Consider the following 19509-nt stretch of genomic DNA (forward strand, 5'->3'; position numbering starts at 1 on the left):
CTTAAAACACATTGGGTAAAGTAAGACAAACAAGTTTATTCACTATAGAAAGATAGATTTTAAGTGAGTATGTGTGACAGCAAACAAATCAAAGCATATTAAACAAAAATGCAAACTAAGCCTAATGTACCAGATAGATAGGATGCAAATTAGCAATTTCTCACACTGACTGATGACACAACCAGGCTTACAGATTCTTAAGGCACAGACTGCAATTGCTGTGCAGCATGGGTTCCCCCTTTCCCATTTCAAGTCCTTTGTCTTTCAGAGCTTTTTTCAGGAGTTGAGTTCTGGGGGAGTGAAGACCAGTCATAATGTCACTCCCTACCTTATATAATCACTTTATACGGCGGGAACCCTTTGTTTCAAGCTAAATTCCCAGCCCAGTTTGTGGAAAAATACAGGTAACAAAATGAAGTTCAACTGTCATGTGGTCTGGTCACATGCCCTTGCATGCCTTGCTGAGTCACAGCAGTCATTACTCATAGGCTGGCTGAAACATTCACAGGAAGGTTAAGTTATTCCATGGTACATCCTCTTTGCTGATGTGCCATCAGCACTGTCTAGCTTCTTCATTGTTGTACCGAAAAGCTAGTTGTGGATGTTACCCAGAGCAAGCACATTTGAAATACAGATCATAGAATCATAGAATCATAGAATATCAGAGTTGGAAGGGACCTGAGGAGGTCATCTAGTCCAACCCCCTGCTCAAAGCAGGACCAATCCCCAATCAAATCATCCCAGCCAGGGCTTTGTCAAGCCTGACCTTAAAAACTTCCAAGGAAGGAGATTCTACCACCTCCCTAGGTAACGCATTCCAGTGTTTCACCACCCTCCTAGTGAAAAAGTTTTTCCTAATATCCAACCTAAACCTCCCCCACTGCAACTTGACACCATTACTCCTTGTCCTGTCCTCTTCTACCACTGAGAATAGTCTAGAACCATCCTCTCTGGAACCACCTCTCAGGTAGTTGAAAGCAGCTATCAAATCACTCCTCATTCTTCTCTTCTGCAGACTAAACAATCCCAGTTCCCTCAGCCTCTCCTCATAAGTCATGTGTTCCAGACCCCTAATCATTTTTGTTGCCCTTCGCTGGACTCTCTCCAATTTATCCACGTCCTTCTTGTAGTGTGCGGCCCAAAACTGGACACAGTACTCCAGATGAGGCCTCACCAATGTCGAATAGAGGGGAATGATCACATCCCTCGATCTGCTCGCTATGCCCCTACTTATACATCCCAAAATGCCATTGGCCTTCTTGGCAACAAGGGCACACTGTTGACTCATATCCAGCTTCTCATCCACTGTAACCCCTAGGTCCTTTTCCGCGGAACTGCTGCCTAGCCATTCGGTCCCTAGTCTGTAGCTGTGCATTGGGTTCTTCCGTCCTAAGTGCAGGACCCTGCACTTATCCTTATTGAACCTCATCAGGTTTCTTTTGGCCCAATCCTCCAATTTGTCTAGGTCCCTCTGTATCCTATCCCTGCCCTCCAGCGTATCTACCACCCCTCCTAGTTTAGTATCATCCGCAAATTTGCTGAGGATGCAATCCACACCATCCTCCAAATCATTTATGAAGATATTGAACAAAACCGGCCCCAGGACCGACCCCCTGGGGCACTCCACTTGACACCGGCTGCCAACTAGACATGGAGCCATTGATCACTACCCGTTGAGCCCGACAATCTAGCCAACTTTCTACCCACCTTAGAGTGCATTCATCCAGCCCATACTTCTTTAACTTGCTGACAAGAATACTGTGGGAGACCGTGTCAAAAGCTTTGCTAAAGTCAAGAAACAATACATCCACTGCTTTCCCTTCATCCACAGAACCAGTAATCTCATCATAGAAGGCGATTAGATTAGTCAGGCATGACCTACCCTTGGTGAATCCACGCTGACTGTTCCTGATCACTTTCCTCTCGTGTTAGTGCTTCAGGATTGATTCTTTGAGGACCTGCTCCATGATTTTTCCAGGGACTGAGGTGAGGCTGACTGGCCTGTAGTTCCCAGGATCCTCCTTCTTCTCTTTTTTAAAGATTGGCACTACATTAGCCTTTTTCCAGTCATCTGGGACTTCCCCCGTTCGCCACGAGTTTTCAAAGATAATGGCCAATGGCTCTGCAATCACATTCGCCAATTCCTTTAGCACTCTCGGATGCAACTCGTCCGGCCCCATGGACTTGTGCACGTCCAGCTTTTCTAAATAGTCCCTAACCACCTCTTTCTCCACAGAGGGCTGGCCATCTACTCCCCATGTTGTGATGCCCAGCGCAGCAGTCTGGGAGCTGTCCTTGTTAGTGAAGAGAGAGGCAAAAAAAGCATTGAGCACATTAGCTTTTTCCACATCCTCTGTCACTAGTTTGCCTCCCTCATTCAGTAAGGGGCCCACACTTTCCTTGGCTTTCTTCTTGTTGCCAACATACCTGAAGAAACCCTTCTTGTTACTCTTGACATCTCTTGCTAGCTGCAGCTCCAGGTGCGATTTGGCCCTCCTGATTTCATTCCTACATACCCGAGCAATATTTTTATACTCTTCCCTGGTCATATGTCCAACCTTCCACTTCTTGTAAGCTTCTTTTTTATGTTTAAGATCCGCTAGGATTTCACCGTTAAGCCAAGCTGGTCGCCTGCCATATTTACTATTCTTTCGACTCATCGGGATGGTTTGTCCCTGTAACCTCAACAGGGATTCCTTGAAATACAGCCAGCTCTCCTGGACTCCTTTCCCCTTCATGTCAGTCCCCCAGGGGATCCTACCCATCCGCTCCCTGAGGGAGTCGAAGTCTGCTTTTCTGAAGTCCAGGGTCCGTATCCTGCTGCTTACCTTTCTTCCCTGTGTCAGGATCCTGAACTCAACCAACTCATGGTCACTGCCTCCCAGATTCCCGTCCACTTTTGCTTCCCCCACTAATTCTTCCCTGTTTGTGAGCAGCAGGTCAAGAAAAGCTTCCCCCCTAGTTGGCTCGTCTAGCACTTGCACCAGGAAATTGTCCCCTACGCTTTCCAAAAACTTCCTGGATTGTCTATGCACCGCTGTATTGCTCTCCCAGCAAATATCAGGAAAATTAAAGTCACCCATGAGAACCAGGGCGTGCGATCTAGTAGCTTCTGCGAGTTGCCGGAAGAAAGCCTCATCCACCTCATCCCCCTGGTCCGGTGGTCTATAGCAGACTCCCACCACTACATCACTCTTGTTGCTCACACTTCTAAACTTAATCCATAGACACTCTGGTTTTTCTGCAGTTTCGTACATAGTCAGTATTCATAACTCCAGATACAAAATTGATACATGCATACAAATAGGATATTCATATTCAGAAAACCATAACTTTTCCATAGACACCTCACAAGACACATCTTGTACCAGATACATCATAATTATGTCACAATCATATCCTAATTATACCACTACGATGAATATGGGGTGCAGTGTCACACAAGGTATTTATGTGCCAGAGATGCAAAACATTCGTATGCCCCTTCAGGTTTTGACTTTTTATCTTTTTTACCATAATAAAAATATAAAGTGAGCAACTGTACACTGTGTTATCATTGAAATCAAAGAGTACGAAAATGTACAAAAACATCCAAAATATTTATAATAAATTTAAATTGGTATTCTATTATTGATTAAGTGTGATTAAAACAATTGCAACTTTTTTTTAATCCCGCGATTCATTGCAATTATTTTTTTAATCCTTTGACAGCGCAAGTAGGAAGTCATGAGCAATATCTGCCCTAAGGATATGACACCTGCTGGGGACAATCCTGAACCCAGAGATCTCAAAAGGTCTTTGTTGGGAATCCCAGCAGTTTCCTTCAGGCACTAACAGTTTAACAACCCCTCACCTGTGCAGATGCCTCTCAGGATCTCTTTTTCCTCTGAGCCCTGGAGATCTGGGGACAACGGCTCTTCCCCTTGTTCCAGCTGGGAGGTGACATCAGGTTTGGAAACTGGAAACCCTGCTCAGGGGAAAGAAGACAAGGAAGATCAGGTGAATTAATGGGACTTATGTCACACACAAAAATTGTTATTTCAATCCCAGCCCATTTTAAATCAGTAAAATCTTGGAGTCAGCTCCCCAGATGCTCAAAAGTGCAGGACACTCTTTTTATGAGAGGTTTCAGAGTAACAGCCGTGTTAGTCTGTATTCGTAAAAAGAAAAGGAGTACTTGTGGCACCTTAGAGACTAACCAGTTTATTTGAGCATGAGCTTTCGTGAGCTACAGCTCACTTCATCGGATGCATAGCATATCGTGGAAACTGCAGAAGACATTATATACACACAGAGACCATGAAACAAAACTTCCTCCCACCCCACTCTCCTGCTGGTAACAGCTTATTTAAAGTGATCATCAAGTAGGGCCATTTCCAGCACAAATCCAGGTTTTCTCACCCTTCCCCCCCCCCCACACACACACATACAAACTCACTCTCCTGCTGGTAAGAGAGTGAGTTTGTATGTGTGTGTGGGGGGGGGGGAAGGGTGAGAAAACCTGGATTTGTGCTGGAAATGGCCCTACTTGATGATCACTTTAGATAAGCTGTTACCAGCAGGAGAGTGGGGTGGGAGGAAGTTTTGTTTCATGGTCTCTGTGTGTATATAATGTCTTCTGCAGTTTCCACGATATGCTATGCATCCGATGAAGTGAGCTGTAGCTCACGAAAGCTCATGCTCAAATAAACTGGTTAGTCTCTAAGGTGCCACAAGTACTCCTTTTCTTTTTTCTTTTTACGAATACAGACTAACACGGCTGTTACTCTGAAACCTGTAGATAACAGAGTGTATTTTGGAGCAGCCCTCTTAAGTCATCTTGAGAGATGTTTTTCATAGAATCGTAGAATATCAGGGTTGGAAGGAACCTCAGGAGATCATCTAGTCCAATCCCCTGCTCAAAGCAGGACCAATCCCCAACTAAACCATCCCAGCCAGGGCTTTGTCAAGCCTGACCTTAAAAACTTCTAAGGAAGGAGATTCCACTGCCTCCCTAGGTAACGCATTCCAGTGTTTCACCACCGCCCTAGTGAAAAAGTTTTTCCTAATATCCAACCCAAACCTCCCCCACTGCAACTTGAGATCATTCTCCTTGTTCTGTTATCTGCTACCACTGAGAACAGTCTAGATCCATCCTTTTTTGAACCCCCTTTCACGTAGTTGAAAGCAGCTATCAAATTCCCCCTCATTCTTCTCTTCCACAGACTAAACAATCCCAGTTCCCTCAGCCTCTCCTCATAAGTCATGTGTTCCAGTCCCCTAATCAGTTTTGTCGCCCTCCGCTGGACTCTTTCCAATTTTTCCACATCCTTCTTGTAGTGTGAGGCCCAGAACTGGACACGGTACTCCAGATGAGGCCTCACCAATGTCGAATAGAGGGGAACGATCACGTCCCTCGATCTGCTGGCAAGGCCCCTACTTATACATCCCAAAATGCCATTGGCCTTCTTGGCAACAAGGGCACACTGTTGACTCATATCCAGCTTCTCGTCCACTGTAATCCCTAGGTCCTTTTCTGCAGAACGGCTGCCTAACCATTTGGTCCCTAGTCTGTAGCAGTGCATGGGATTCTTCCATCCAAAGTGCAGGACTCTGCACTTGTCCTTGTTGAACGTCCCCAGATTTCTTTTGGCCCAATCCTCTAATTTGTCTAGGTCCCTCTGTATCCTATCCCTACCCTCCAGCGTATCTACCTCTCCTCCCAGTTTAGTGTCATCTGCAAACTTGCTGAGAGTGCAATCCACACCATCCTCCCGATCATTAATGAAGATACTGAACAAAACCGGCCCGAGGACCGACTCTTGGGGCACTCCACTTGATACCGGCTGCCAACTAGACATGGAGCCATTGATCACTACCTGTTGAGCCCGACAATCTAGCCAACTTTCTATCCATCTTATAGTCCATTCATCCAGCCCATACTTCTTTAACTTCCTGGCAAGAATACTGTAGGAGACCGTGTCAAAGGCTTTGCTAAAGTCAAGAAAGAACAGGTCCACTGCTTTCCCCTCATCCACAGAGCCAGCTATCTTGTCATATAAGGCAATTAGATTAGTCAGGCATGACTTGCCCTTGGTGAATCCATGCTGACCATTCCTGATCACTTTCCTCTCCTCTAAGTGCTTCAGAATTGATTCCTTGAGGACCTGCTCCATGATTTTTCCAGGGACTGAGGTGAGGCTGACTGGCCTGCAGTTCCCAGGATCCTCCTTCTTCCCTTTTTTAAAGATGGGCACTACATTAGCCTTTTTCCAGTCGTCCGGGACTTCCCCTGATTGCCATGAGTTTTCAAAGACAATGGCCAATGGCTCTGCAATCACATCCGCCAACTCCTTTAGCGCTCTCGGATGCAGTGCATCCGGCCCCATGGACTTGTGCTCGTCCAGCTTTTCTAAATAGTCCCGAACCACTTCTTTCTCCACAGAGGGCTAATCACCTCCTCCCCATACTGTGCTGCCCAGTGCAGTAGTCTGGGAGCTGACTTTGTTCGTGAAGACGGAGCCAAAAAAAGCATTGAGTACATGAGCTTTTTCCAAATCCTCTGTCACTAGGTTGCCTCCCTCATTCAGTAAGAGGCCCACACTTTCCTTGACTTTCTTCTTGTTGCTAACATACCTGAAGAAACCCTTCTTGTTACTCGTAACATCTCTTGCTAGCTGCAACTCCAATTGTGATATGGTCTTCCTGATTTCACTCCTGCATGCCTGTGCAATATTTTTATACTCTTCCCTGGTCATTTGTCCAATCTTCCACTTCTTGTAAGCTTCTTTTTTGTGTTTAAGATCAGCAAGGATTTCACTGTTAAGCCAAGCTAGTCGCCTGCCATATTTACTATTCTTTCTACACATCGAGATGATTTGTTCCTGCAACCTCAATAAGGATTCTTTAAAATACAGCCAGCTCTCCTGGACTCCTTTCCCCCTTATGTTATTCTCCCAGGGGATCCTTCCCATCAGTTCCCTGAGGGAGTCAAAGTCTGCTTTTCTGAAGTCCAAGGTCCGTATTCTGCTGCTCTCCTTTCTTTCCTGTGTCAGGATCCTGAACTCGACCATCTCATGGTCACTGCCTCCCAGGTTCCCATCCACTTTTGCTTCCCCTACTAATTCTTCCCCGTTTGTGAGCAGCACGTCAAGAAGAGCTCTGCCCCTAGTTGGTTCCTCCAGCACTTGCACCAGGAAGTTGTCCCCTACACTTTCCAAAAACTTCCTGGATTGTCTGTGCACCGCTGTATTGCTCTCCCAGCAGATAGCAGGGTGATTGAAGTCTCCCATGAGAACGAGGGCGTGCGATCTAGTAACTTCTGTGAGTTGCCGGAAGAAAGCCTCGTCCACCTCATCCTCCTGGTCTGGTGGTCTATAGCAGACTCCCACCATGACATCACCCTTGTTGCTCACACTTCTAAACTTAATCCAGAGACTCTCAGGTTTTTCTGTAGTTTCATACTTGAGCTCTGAGCAGTCATACTGCTCCCTTACTTACAGTGCAACTCCCCCCACCTTTTCTGCCCTGCCTGTCCTTCCTGAACAGTTTATACCCATCCATGACAGTACTCCAGTCATGTGAGTTATCCCACCAAGTCTCTGTTATTCTAATCACATCATAATTCCTTGACTGTGCCAGGACTTCCAGTTCTCCCTGCTTGTTTCCCAGGCTTCTTGCATTTGTGTATAGCCACTTGAGATAACTTGCTGATCGTCCCTCTTTCTCAGTATGAGGCAGGAGCCCTCCCCTCTCACGCGCTCCTGCTCATGCTTCCTCCCGGTATCCCACTTCCCCAATTACCTCAGGGCTTTGGTCTCCTTCCCCCGGTGAAGCTAGTTTAAAGCCCTCCTCACTAGGTTAGCCAGCCTGCTTGCGAAGATGCTCTTCCCTCTCTTTGTTAGGTGGAGCCCGTCTCTGCCTAGCACTCCTTTTCCTGATACCCTTTCTCCCCGGTGGGTGAGCAACTGGCCATTGTGAATCTGCTGTTAATTTGTCAATACTGTTCTAGATGTTAGGTGAATATCTGGAATGTTCTAAACCTATTGCTTATGTCTGTGTGTCCTTAAATCTATTAAACTGCAGTGTTAGACAAGAGCATGCTTACTTGCATTTAATTCTTGATCAGACAGAATTGCTGTGTTCCTATTGATTTAGTACTGACACCACGTAGAGTGAAATAGTTAAGTTGCCCCTGCTGTGGGTTCTGAAAAGTCCGGATAACAACAGGACCAAGTAAACCTAGACCATCCCTCACAGGTGTTTGCGAAACCTGCTTTTTAAAACTTCCAATGATGGGGAATCCACATCTTCACTTGGAAGCCTATTCCATAGCATAACTATCCTTATAGATTTAGGTTAGACATTAGGAAAAAGTTTCAATCCCCATTGCTGCACAGTAAGCTCATTAAGGACCTGGCTGAAGAGACAGGAGAAGTAGTAATGGGTTTGAATTGCAGCAAGGGAGATTTAGGCTAGACATTAGTAAAAACTTCCTCACTAAGAGTAGTTAAAGCAGTGGACCAAATTACCCCAGCACAGAGGAATGAACTAGATGACCTTCAAGGTCTCTTCCAGTCCTTCATTACTATTAGGGCTGTTGATTAATCACCGATAACTTACGTGATTAACTCAAAAAAATTGTGACTAAAATAATCACAATTAATGGCAGTTTTAATCACACTGTGATTAAAGAACAGAATACCAATTGAAATTTGTTAAATATTTTGATGTTTTTCTACATTTTCAAATACATTGATTTCAATTACAACACAGAATACAAAGTGTACAGTGTTCACTTTAAATTATTTTTATTACAAATGTTTGCACTGAATAAAGGATAAACAAAAGTAGTAATATTTTTAATTCACTTTATACAAGGACTGTAGTGCAACCTCTTTATCGTGAAAGTGCAACTTACAAATATAGATTCTTTTTATTACGTAACAGCACTCACAAACAAAACAATGTAAAACTTTACAGCCTACAAGTCCACTCAGTCCTACTTCTTGTTCAGCCAACTGCTGAGAAAAACAAGTTTGTTTACATTTATGGGAGATATTACTGCTGGCTTCTTATTTACAATGTCACCTGAAAGTGAGAACAGGCATTTTTGGCAGTTTTGTATCCGGCATTGCAAGGTATTTATATGCCAGATATGCTAAACATTTGCATGCCCTTTCAAGCTTCGGCTATCATTCCAGAGGACATGCTTCCATGCTGATGATGCTCATTAAAAAAAATACATTAATTAAATTTGTGACTGTATTCTTCAGGGGAGAACTATATGTGTTCTGCTCTGTTTTACCCACATTCTGCCATATATTTCATGTTATAGCACTCTTGGATTATGACCCAGCACATGTTCATTTTAAGAACATTTTCACTGCAGATTTGACAAAACGCAAAGAAGGTACTGTGACAGGGTCAGGCCAGATGGCTACAGGGGAGTGATCCTGTTGGTATCCAGGAGGTGAGTGGGCTTCTGCCCACCCACTTCTAAAGGACCTCCCCCCAGCCTAAGGAGAGGATCCACAAGTCCGGGATTCCAAATAAGTGCGGGAGACAACTAATGAGATAACAGGAACGGGACTGAAGTCATAGGGCTAAATGAATGGAACCTGATGGGGACACCGAGCAGAGAACCCTGGACAGCGCCCACTGCTCCTTGAAGGCGTCCAGGAAGCCAGCTGATGCCGCCCAGAAGAACTCTGCCCAGATGCATGAATGGGCTGAGGAATGGAAATAGGTCCCACAGTCGCAGGAAACCCCATCGGCCAACCTCCTCTCCCTGGTTTTGTAGATGGCCATTTTGGCCAGGGCTAGAAGAAGGTTGTCAAGGAGGTCCCGTGACTTTGTGGAGCTACGGATAGGGAGGGCAGAGATGAACAGATAAGGGGAAAAGTGTAGCCAGAAACATAACAAAATGTCTAGGAGGAGCCGGAATGGGGGCTGCAACTTGGAGCACTCCAAGTAAACGTTCACCAGGGTCTCCCTCACACCGCAGAAGGGACAGGTGTCTGGGACAGGGTAAACTGCGCCAAATACAAGCCCGTGCTCACGGCCCCATAAAAGAGCCACCAACTGATATCCCCAGCAGGCCTGGGGACCAGGGTAGAGTATAGGCTGGCCCACCAGGGTTCCTCACCCTCTAAAGGTGGCAGGAGGTCCCGCCATTTTGTGTCGGGGCGAGACGCGAGGGTCAGGAAGTGAAGGGTGTGGAGCACGAACGTGTATAGATGTTTCCTTGGTGCAGTCTGGAAACAAACCAGCTGCAAGTCGTGCAGCCAGCTCATAGTGAAGGGGCGGGGGGGGGGGGGGCAGTTGAGTCCATGGGGCTGGGGCCCAATGAATAGGTCCAGAGGGCCTGGGGTGGAGGGTGGGCGGGGGGTGCCATCTCGCAGGACCTGGTCGAGGTAGGCCTGAGCAGTGGGCGGTAAAGCGGCCCTCACCTCCTGAAGTATGCGCCGGGGAGTATGTGGTCTGGAGAGCCCCATGCGCCAAGCGAGCATCAGGGGATCCAGCCATTCTCCCTGGTCGTAATCCAGGAGGTCTCCAACTCTGGGGACTTCTGTCAGGACCAACCTCTGGCGCACCCAGGGGGACTCTGCCACCTGCACACAGAGCTGGGGGTTGTGTAGCAGGGGCTCCGCGAGATCTGCCCCCTCGGTGGCTGCCACAGACCTGGTCACTGAGAAGAGTTTCCAGGCCTGGAGGAGGTCCTGGTAGAAGACCGGCAGCCCGGAGAGGTCTCGCAGAAGAACTCTCGGATTGAGATAAAGGAGCTCCGCTCATATCGGAGCCCTTGGAAGTGGCGCAAGAAGGCGTGGGCCAGTACTCTCCACACCAGAATACCTGCACCATAAAGGAGCCTCTGCAGGGCCTGGAGGCAGAAGTCATGGACCTGAGTGCACAGGAACTTCGGGCTCTGCCCTCCCTCCTCGAGGAGCAGATGGAGGACCCCGGCAGAGACCCAGTGCACTCCTGGCCAAAAGAACTCCAGAATCGATGTCCGGAGGTTGGCCAAGAAGCCCGGGGATGGGACTAGGGTGTTGAGCCGGTACCAGAGCATGGACAGGACTAGTTGATTGAGCACCAATGCCCTCCCTCGAAGGGAAAGGCACCAGAGTAGTCCTGTCCATTTCCGGAGCCGCTCTATCACCCTGCCCTCTAAACCGTGCCAGTTCTCTGGCAGAGACGGATGTGTGGCAGAAAAGTAAATGCCCAGATAGAACAGCAGACCCGCATTCAGGATGGCCTGAAGCATGGGTGGGAGGGAGCTTGCCTGCCACCCGTCCCCGACCACCAGACCAAAGCTCTTGACCCAGTTGACGAGGGCGGAGGAGGCTGCCAAGTAGACTGCCTGGCAAGCCTCCACCCATGCCAAGTCGCCCAGGTCCTGGACCACAAGGAACACGTCGGCAGTGTATGCCAACAGGACCAGCCACAGCTCCAGCTCTCGCAGCACCAACCCGTCAACCTCCAATGGAGGAGACAGAGGAAGGGCTCGATTGTCAGAGAGTACAGCTGGCCCGAGAGGGGCATCCCTGCCATACTCTCTGCCTGAAGCTGACCGGCTCGGTCAGGATCCAGTTGAGCCTGACCAGACACTCTGCAGAGGCATGCAGCACCTGGAGAAAGCCCACAAACTGGGGTCCGAAGCCTAACGCTTGCAGAGTGCCCAGGAGATACCTGTGGTCCACCCTGTCCAATGCCTTCTCCTGATCCAGGGACAGGAGGGCGAATGACAGACCATCCCTACACCCAAGCTCCAAGAGATCCCGGACCAGATACAGGTTATCAAACATAGTATGGCCCAGGACAATGTAGGTCTAGTCTGGGTGAACCATGTTCACCAACACAGACCCCAGCCGCAGCGAGATGGCCTTAACTATGACTTTGTAGTCCATGCTGAGGAGCGAGACGGGATGCCAATTCCGTAAGTCGTGGAGGTCCCTTCTTCGGCAATAAGGTGAGCATGGCTTGCCTGCACGAGAGAGGGAGGACCCTGCTCTGCAAGGACTCGGCCCAGACGGTGACTAGGTCCGGGCCAAGGACATCCCAGAACACGTGGTAGAACTCCATGGTCAGCCCATCCATGCCTGGAGATTTATTGGTGGGCATGCGGCAGAAGGCTTCCAAGAACTCGGCCAGAGTGAGAGGCAGCTCTAGCCGGTCTCGGTCGCCCGCGCTGACCATCGGGAGCCCATCCCAGAGCACTCTGCAAGCGTTAGGATCGGTCGGATCCTGGGAGAAAAGGCCTGCATCGAAGGATCTGGCCCTCCCGCACATCTCTGCCGCATCCGTGAGGGGGGTGCTGTCCTCTACCAGAAGTCAGGTGACATGCTTCTTGGCCCCCCTCCTTTTCTCCAAGGCATAGAAGAAGCAGGAGCCGTGATCCATCTCCCAAAGGAGGCAGATGAGGGATCGAACAAAGGCACTCTGGGCCCAATGGTCTTCGAGGGCCTGCAGGTCCTCCTGCTTCTCCCGTCACACTCCACAGAGGGATGGATCCTCGGGGCTGGCAGCCAGACGCCTCTCCAGCTCTAAGACCTCCCGTTCCAACTGCTCTATGGCCGCATCCCTCCGTCGGCTGGCGCCCCAGGTGTAGTCGCAGCAGAAGAGCAGGGTGCACACCTTCCCAACATCCCGCCACTGCCGTGCTGAGGGAAAAGCACGCCTGTGCCCTCGCCAGGCCAACTAGAATTCCAGGAAGGATGCCACGAAGCCCACATCCTCCAACAAGCTGTTGTTGAAATGCCAATAGGTCGGCCCTGGCCTCTCCACGCAGAGAGAGGCTGTCACGGTGGCTAGTTGGTGATCCGAAAACAGGGCTGGCCGGATACTGGAGGAGTGGGCCCATGAAAGGTGGAAGCATGACAAGTAGATGCAGTCCAACAGGGAGTGGTGCAACTGATGGGCCTCCACCCGGACAAAGGTGAATGTCAAGACATCGTACAGGTGGTGGTCGTGCCAGATATCCACCAGGGAGTGATGGTTGACAATCTCCTGGAGGACATCCATGATGGCCAGGCACTGCTCAGTCCCCGAGCGGTCCCACTCCTTGAGGGTGGTGTTAGAGTCCCCACCCAGGACAAGACACTTGCGAGGATCCAAGGAGCCAAAGAAGGCGGACGCCTGCTAATAGAAACGCAGCCGCTCCAGTCCTGATGTTCGGGCATAAACATTAATGAGGCTGACCATGAGCCCCTCCACGCAGACCTGGAGGTGCAGCAGGTGGCCTGGCACAGCCCCAGTCACCCCCAGCACCTTGGGCCATAGGTCGGGGAAGAACAGGGTAGACGCTCCAGCTGTATGAACTGTGAGATGGCTAAAGTAGACCCTGTCCCCCCACTCCAGCCGCCAGCTATCTTCAGCAGCCAAATCCGTATTGGTCTCCTGCAGGAAAACCACAGAGTACCCCCCTCCTGAAGGAAGGAGAGCACCTGGAACCTGTGGAGACCCATCCTACAGCCTCAGGTGTTCAATGTTGCAAAGATGATGGGTGCTATGAGGAGGGCTGGGGGGATCCTCGCCGGCAGGGATGCTCACGGTCCCCCTTCGGCTGTGCAGCAAACCGTGACCTACCCCGTAGGTGAGCCAGGAGTCACGGAAGCCGAGGACCCGCTGGTAGGCTGCAGTGGCCTGCTTCCCAGTCCTTTTACCCTCCCCCATAAGGGCCCTTGTGGCCCGAAGGATTTGGTGAAGAGCTGAAGAGCGAGCTGCACCTTGTTGTGGGAGCCACAGACGTCTTCAAGAAACTCCCGCAGCTCTTCTCTCAGTGTATGGGGGGCCCCCAGCCTTTCTCCGGAGGGGCAGCCCTGTGGCCCACCAAGACGGGCAGGCAAAGGGCGGACTCCCGACGTGGCACCTGATAGGTTGGCGCCACATGGCCCACCTCAGACCCCGGCTCAATGGGGGGCAGCAGAGGGAAGACAGCAGCCCCTAGTGGGTTGGGACAGGGGAACATGAAGGCCGCTCCCTGGGGGCCATCCTCTGGGAAATGGAAGGAGATGGCCCCAGGGGCGGCAATGGCATCACGGGAAGTGGAGAGAATAGGGACAGGGTTGGCATCAGAGCCAGGGCAGGGGTCAGGAACAAGTCGGGGAGAGGGGCAGAGGCGGGATCCTAGGCCCCAGTAGTTGGGCCGTTGGGAGGTGGCCCCTCTCGGTCAGGCTCAGGGGAGTGTGAAGAGAGTCCCCAGTGATGCTGGACTCATGCTCTGTGGCAGGTGTGATAGCCATGGCATCACGAGGTGGATGATCTTTGGTGGGGCCCCCAACCAGGAAGGAGGTCAGTTGCCCTGCACCAATGAGGGGTGCCCCTGGTGACTTGGGTCCTGGCCGCGAGGCACTGGCCGTCGCCTCAGTAGGCTTGGCAGCCGTCAGCAGGGCGCCACCTGTGGCTGGGAAGATGGAAGAATCCAGGGGACCCTTGGAGATTGGAGCAGAAGCAGGGTTAAGGGGAGGGAGCATGGGGAAAGGGAGGGCGGGGTGAGGTTGTCCAGATTGAGGCCTGCTGGCAGAGGGTCGTCCTCCCCCTGGGCAACCAGGGTCAGACCCAGGGCCTTGATCTCCTTGTAGATGGAAGAGAGATCGACTTCCACCAACCTGGAGTTCTCCCTGCCAGCGCCCGAAGCGACGCTCGCCTCGAGGCTCCAGAAGTTAAGGGGGCAGGAGGGGCTCCATCGGGAGCCTCCGTGGGAAGGGACTCCAGTGGAGGGGTGGCGCTTCTCCCCGGTGCTGCCACGTCTTCCCCAGCCGGTGCATGGAATACACCCGTGGGCAAGGCGGAAGGCTCGGCATCGGTGCCCCCCTTCCTGGTCTTCCGGGGGCCCTCCGCATCTGATGGAAGGAGCGGAGCTCGAGCCTTCTGCTTGCCCCGCTTCCCCTGTACTAGGGCCCAGCCCTCCATGGCATCATCTAGAGGCTGGCTAACAGGGGTTGGGTCAGGGAGGTAATGGGGAGGCAGCACAAGGGAGGAAAGATTCCCCCTGGGGTGGGCCCTCTCCTATGCCCGCCGGTATCCCCACCGCACCCTCCTCCACAGGCCCCGCCAGATTGCAGGCAGCAGAGGTGGGGCTCTCCCACTCATCTGGGCATACTGGGGGAGGTGCCCCTTGGGCCTGAGTGGCAGCAGCAGTGGGCTGGGAAGGAGGAAGGGTCGCTCTAGGCAGCCAGGGGCACTGGCGATGACGGGGCCAGTGCCCTGCCAGGGCTCGGGGGTCCCGGATGCTCCTCCATTCCGGGCCAAGGGGCAGTCCCTCTGGATGTGCCCCATCGCCCAGCAGAGGTAGCACTGGGCCTCCCCCATTGAATAATGCACCTGGTAGCGGGCCCCCTAGTAGGGGACCAGGAAGGGCCCCTCGAGCGCCTCTCCATCATGCACCAGCAGCGGCAGTTGAAGCTGCACCTGCCCGTGGAATGTGAGGATGTGACGGTGCGCGGGGTCTTTGCAGCCCAGTGGGAGAGGGCTAACAATGGAGATCGGTTTCCCAGGGTAGAGAGGACCGGTAACAGGGCAGCATCGGAAAGGAAAGGAAGGACAGAAGTCAGGACTATTCAGATGCCCAGGTCCTCTAGCGGCTGTAGGGGGATGAACACACACACACCCCCCGCCCACCACCAGGCCCTTTTCCACTGCCTCCTGGGAGGCGACCTCTGATGCTGGGAAGATGACAACCTTTCAGTACATTTTGGAGGCCTCCACAATGGCCGTGGACCCCACCACCCTCGCCCATGCCCGTACGTAGGTTTCTACATGGGGTGAAGTCGGTACCAGGAAACAACAGACACCGTGCTTCCTGGTCAACGTGGGGAAGGGGCCCCGGCCGCTATAGATGGTAGCAGAGGTGGTGGTCAGGGATGACGTAGCGGCAGGGAGCTGCCACCACCTGGGCGTATGCCCTGGGGGCAAGGAGAGGGGCACCCACAGAGCTGGTGGAGGGAGCAGCGGAGAGGGACACCATGGCCAGTGGCAGGGCTGCAGCAGTGGGGGCAGCCCCTGCCATGGTGGGCCTGGTCTTTTTGGTGGGGCCCTTACCCTTCTTTTTGCCCTGGCCCTTCCCGCCAGCTGGGGGGGCTCCCCTAAGAGTCAGAGGAGGCAAGGGATGTGGCAGCAGCGGAGGTCACCCTGTTGTCCACCGGTGCCCCAGCGGGGGCGATAGCAGGAGGTTCGGCAGCTGAGGTAAAGGCTAGGGGGGATGACAGGGGGCAGGCGGTGGCTGGGTCTGCTGGAGGGGTCCCACCCACCATAATGAACGGTGAGGGAGAAGGGAGTAGAAAAAACACAAGACGGAGGAGAGGTAAGGAGAAGGTCAATCACTCCTCCCCACTAGGCTGCGGGCAGGGGAGGAGGATGCCGGAAGGGGAGGGCTGGATGCAGGGGGAGCTATCAAGGACTTGGGGGGGAGGGGTGTCAGTCACCGACTCTGAATGGGATTCCAGCTCCTCTAACTGCACTAGAGGATGGGGGAATATAACATCATGGGGGGAGTGCAGTGAGATAGGGGTCAAACTCAAATAGGGGCGGGGCATGGGAGGAGGCAATCATGGCAAGGGCGGAGCCGCAAGGGGAGGGAAACAACCAGGATGGGAGTAGGGCAGAGAAACCAAGGGGCTAGTTTCAGGACTGGGGCGGGGCAAACAAAGGCTGCAGAGGGATAAGGGTGGGCCAGCAAACAAACTGGAGCTAGCAGGGGGCTGGGGCAAAAAAAAAAAAGGGGGGGGGGCACAAATGGCTGCAAGGGGAGAGAGAGAGACTACTGCAGGGGTAGGGTGCGTAGTCCAAGGGGGGGTGCACGTGCGCCTGTACAAAAGAGTCTGTTTAGGCTGGCTACTGCTTCTGGCCCACATGGTGGAAGTAGGGTGTGGCAAGCCAAGCAAGCAGTTGAGTCCCAGAGGCAGGAACCGAGGCAGATGATAAGCAGCCAGTGGGGAGGAGCGCAGGTGGGGGAGGGGACAGTGGTGATGGCAAGGGTTGGGGGACACACAGATGGAGCAGGGGCAGGCTCCACGCCACACCCCCAAAGTTCCCACAAACACAGTCAAAACCCCCACCACAAGAGCACAGTTCAAAAGTTACTCAATCCTTGATGGCCCCCTCCACAGTGGTCTGCAGAGTCTCTGCGTGCTTCCCCAACAGCAGAAGATCCTCTTCGTGTTCCTCCTCTAGGGTCCAGCAGCTCCCAGGCAGCAAAGGCAGCAGCAGCTCCAGCAACTCCAGCTAGCAGTCCATTGGACAGGCAGGCAGAAAGGACCCCTCACAGGTGGTGGTGTCCACAGCAGTAGCAATGGCTGGGGCAGGGGTCCCTCACTCCCCTCCTCTGGGGAGCGGGCCAGCAGGTCCTCCCAAGGGACTGCAGCAGGAGCAGCAACAGAGGGTTGGGGGGGGGGGGGGTCCACCAGCCAGCCAGCAACCAGGTAGCAGAGAAGGGGTGTTGGTGTCTGGCCCAGCCAGGGGAGCAGCTGTAGCAGCAGCTGCAGCAGAGAGAGCTCAGGGTCTAGCAGCACCAGGAGCAACAGCCTTCTCCCTCCAGGCCCGAAGGCTACAGGAGAGTGATAGAAGGCAGGTATATTAGCCCCATATTAAGCAGGTCCCTTTTCTCTGAGTAAGAAAACGGGCTGTTTCAGAACAATCAGGAAGTTGCTAGAATCAATTAGGACAGGCAGGCTAATCAGGGCACCTGGTTTAAAAAGGACCTTACTTCAGTTGGTGAGGTGCGTGCGAGGAGCTGGGAGCAAAAGGCGCACAAGGAGCTGAGAGCGGGAACGCGTACTGCTGCAGGACAGAGGAGTATAAGTGTCATCAGGAGGAAGGTCCTGCGGCGAGGACAAAGAACATGTTCGGAGGCGGCCATGGGGAAGTAGCCCAGGGAGTTGTAGCTGTCACGCAGCTGTTACAGGAAACACTGTAGATAGCTGTGATCCATGGGGCTCTGGGCTGGAACCCGGAGTAGAGGGCAGGCCCGGGTTCCCCCCAACTTCCTATTTGATACAAGAGGAGTTGACCTGGACTGTGGGTCCCACCAGAGGGGAAGGTCCCTGGCCTGTCCCATGACCCACTAGGTGGACCAGCAGAGACTGCAGGGATTGTTCTCCTCCCTTTCCCCATGCTGGCCAGTGATGAGGTTAGCTGAGTGAATGGCAGGTTTGCGCCACTAGCAAAAGTGGCCAAACTGAGGGCTGCCATAAATCTCTGAGGCGAGCAAATCCGCCAATAAGCGCAGGACCCACCAAGGCAGAAGAGGAACTTTGTCACAGTACCAATGTGAGATTTCTAAAGATAGCTACAGCACTTGACCCAAGGTTTAAGGATCTGAAGTGCCTTCCAAAATCTGAGAGGGACGAGATGTAGAGCATGCTTTCAGAAGTCTTAAAAGAGCAACACTCCAATGCGGAAACTACAGAACCCGAACCACCAAAAAAAGAAAATCAACCTTCTGCTGGGAGCATCTTACTCAGATAATGAAAATGAACATGCATCGGTCCTGTCATAAATATAAAGGGAAGGGTAAACACCTTTAAAATCCCTTCTGGCCATAGGAAAACCCTTTCACCTTTTAAGGGTTAAGAAGCTAGGATAACTAGCACCTGACCACAATGACCAATGAGGAGACAAGATACTTTCAAAGCAGGAGGGGGGAGAAACAAATATTCTCTCTGTTTGTGTGATGCTTTTGCCGGGAACAGAACAGGAATGGAGTCTTAGAACTTAGTAAGTAATCTAGCTAGATATGCGTTAGGTTCTGTTTGTTTAAATGGCTGAGAAAATAAGCCGTGCTGAATGGAATGTATATTCCTGGTTTTGTGTCTTTTTGTAACTTAAGGTTTTGCTTAGAGGGATTCTCTATAATTTGAATCTAATTACCTGAGAAAATAAGCCGTGCTGAATGGAATGTATATTCCTGGTTTTGCGTCTTTTTGTAACTTAAGGTTTTGCCTAGAGGGATTCTCTATAATTTGAATCTAATTACCCTTAAGGTATTTACCATCCTGATTTTACAGAGGTGATTCTTTTTACTTTTTCTTCTATTAAAATTCTTCTTGTAAGAAACTGAATGCTTCTTTTCATCATTCTTAAGATCCAAGGGTTTGGGTCTGTGTTCACCTATGCAAATTGGTGAGGATTTTTATCAAGCCTTCCCCAGGAAAGGGGGTGTAGGGTTTGGGAGGATTTTGGGGGGAAAGACGTTTCCAAGCGGGCTCTTTCCCGGTTATATACCTGTTAGACGCTTGGTAGTGGCAGCAACAAAGTCTGAGGGAAAAAGGAAAATAGTTTGTACCTTTCAGAGTAACAGCCGTGTTAGTCTGTATTCGTAAAAAGAAAAGGAGTACTTGTGGCACCTTAGAGACTAACCAGTTTATTTGAGCATGAGCTTTCGTGAGCTACAGCTCACTTCATCGGATGCATAGCATATCGTGGAAACTGCAGAAGACATTATATACACACAGAGACCATGAAACAAAACTTCCTCCCACCCCACTCCCCCGCTGGCAACAGCTTATCTAAAGTGATCATCAAGTAGAGCCA

The 19509-nt window shown here is 51.4% G+C and overlaps 1 protein-coding gene across 3 annotated transcripts in view; it reads right to left on the reverse strand.

Moving 5' to 3' along the window:
* The window catches only part of LOC114021050 (zinc finger protein 3 homolog), a 60915-nt gene that overhangs the window by 3487 nt on the left and 37919 nt on the right, over window positions 1-19509 (reverse strand). For all 3 annotated transcript variants that reach the window (XM_037882109.2, XM_037882107.1, XM_037882110.2), the window contains exon 3: window positions 3854-3967. In XM_037882109.2, the coding sequence (XP_037738037.1) occupies window positions 3854-3967 (114 nt within the window). The remainder of the gene's footprint in view (window positions 1-3853; window positions 3968-19509) is intronic.

Source organism: Chelonia mydas, chromosome 22 (genome assembly GCF_015237465.2).
Source record: "Chelonia mydas isolate rCheMyd1 chromosome 22, rCheMyd1.pri.v2, whole genome shotgun sequence".
Classification (NCBI taxonomy): Eukaryota; Metazoa; Chordata; order Testudines; family Cheloniidae; genus Chelonia; species Chelonia mydas.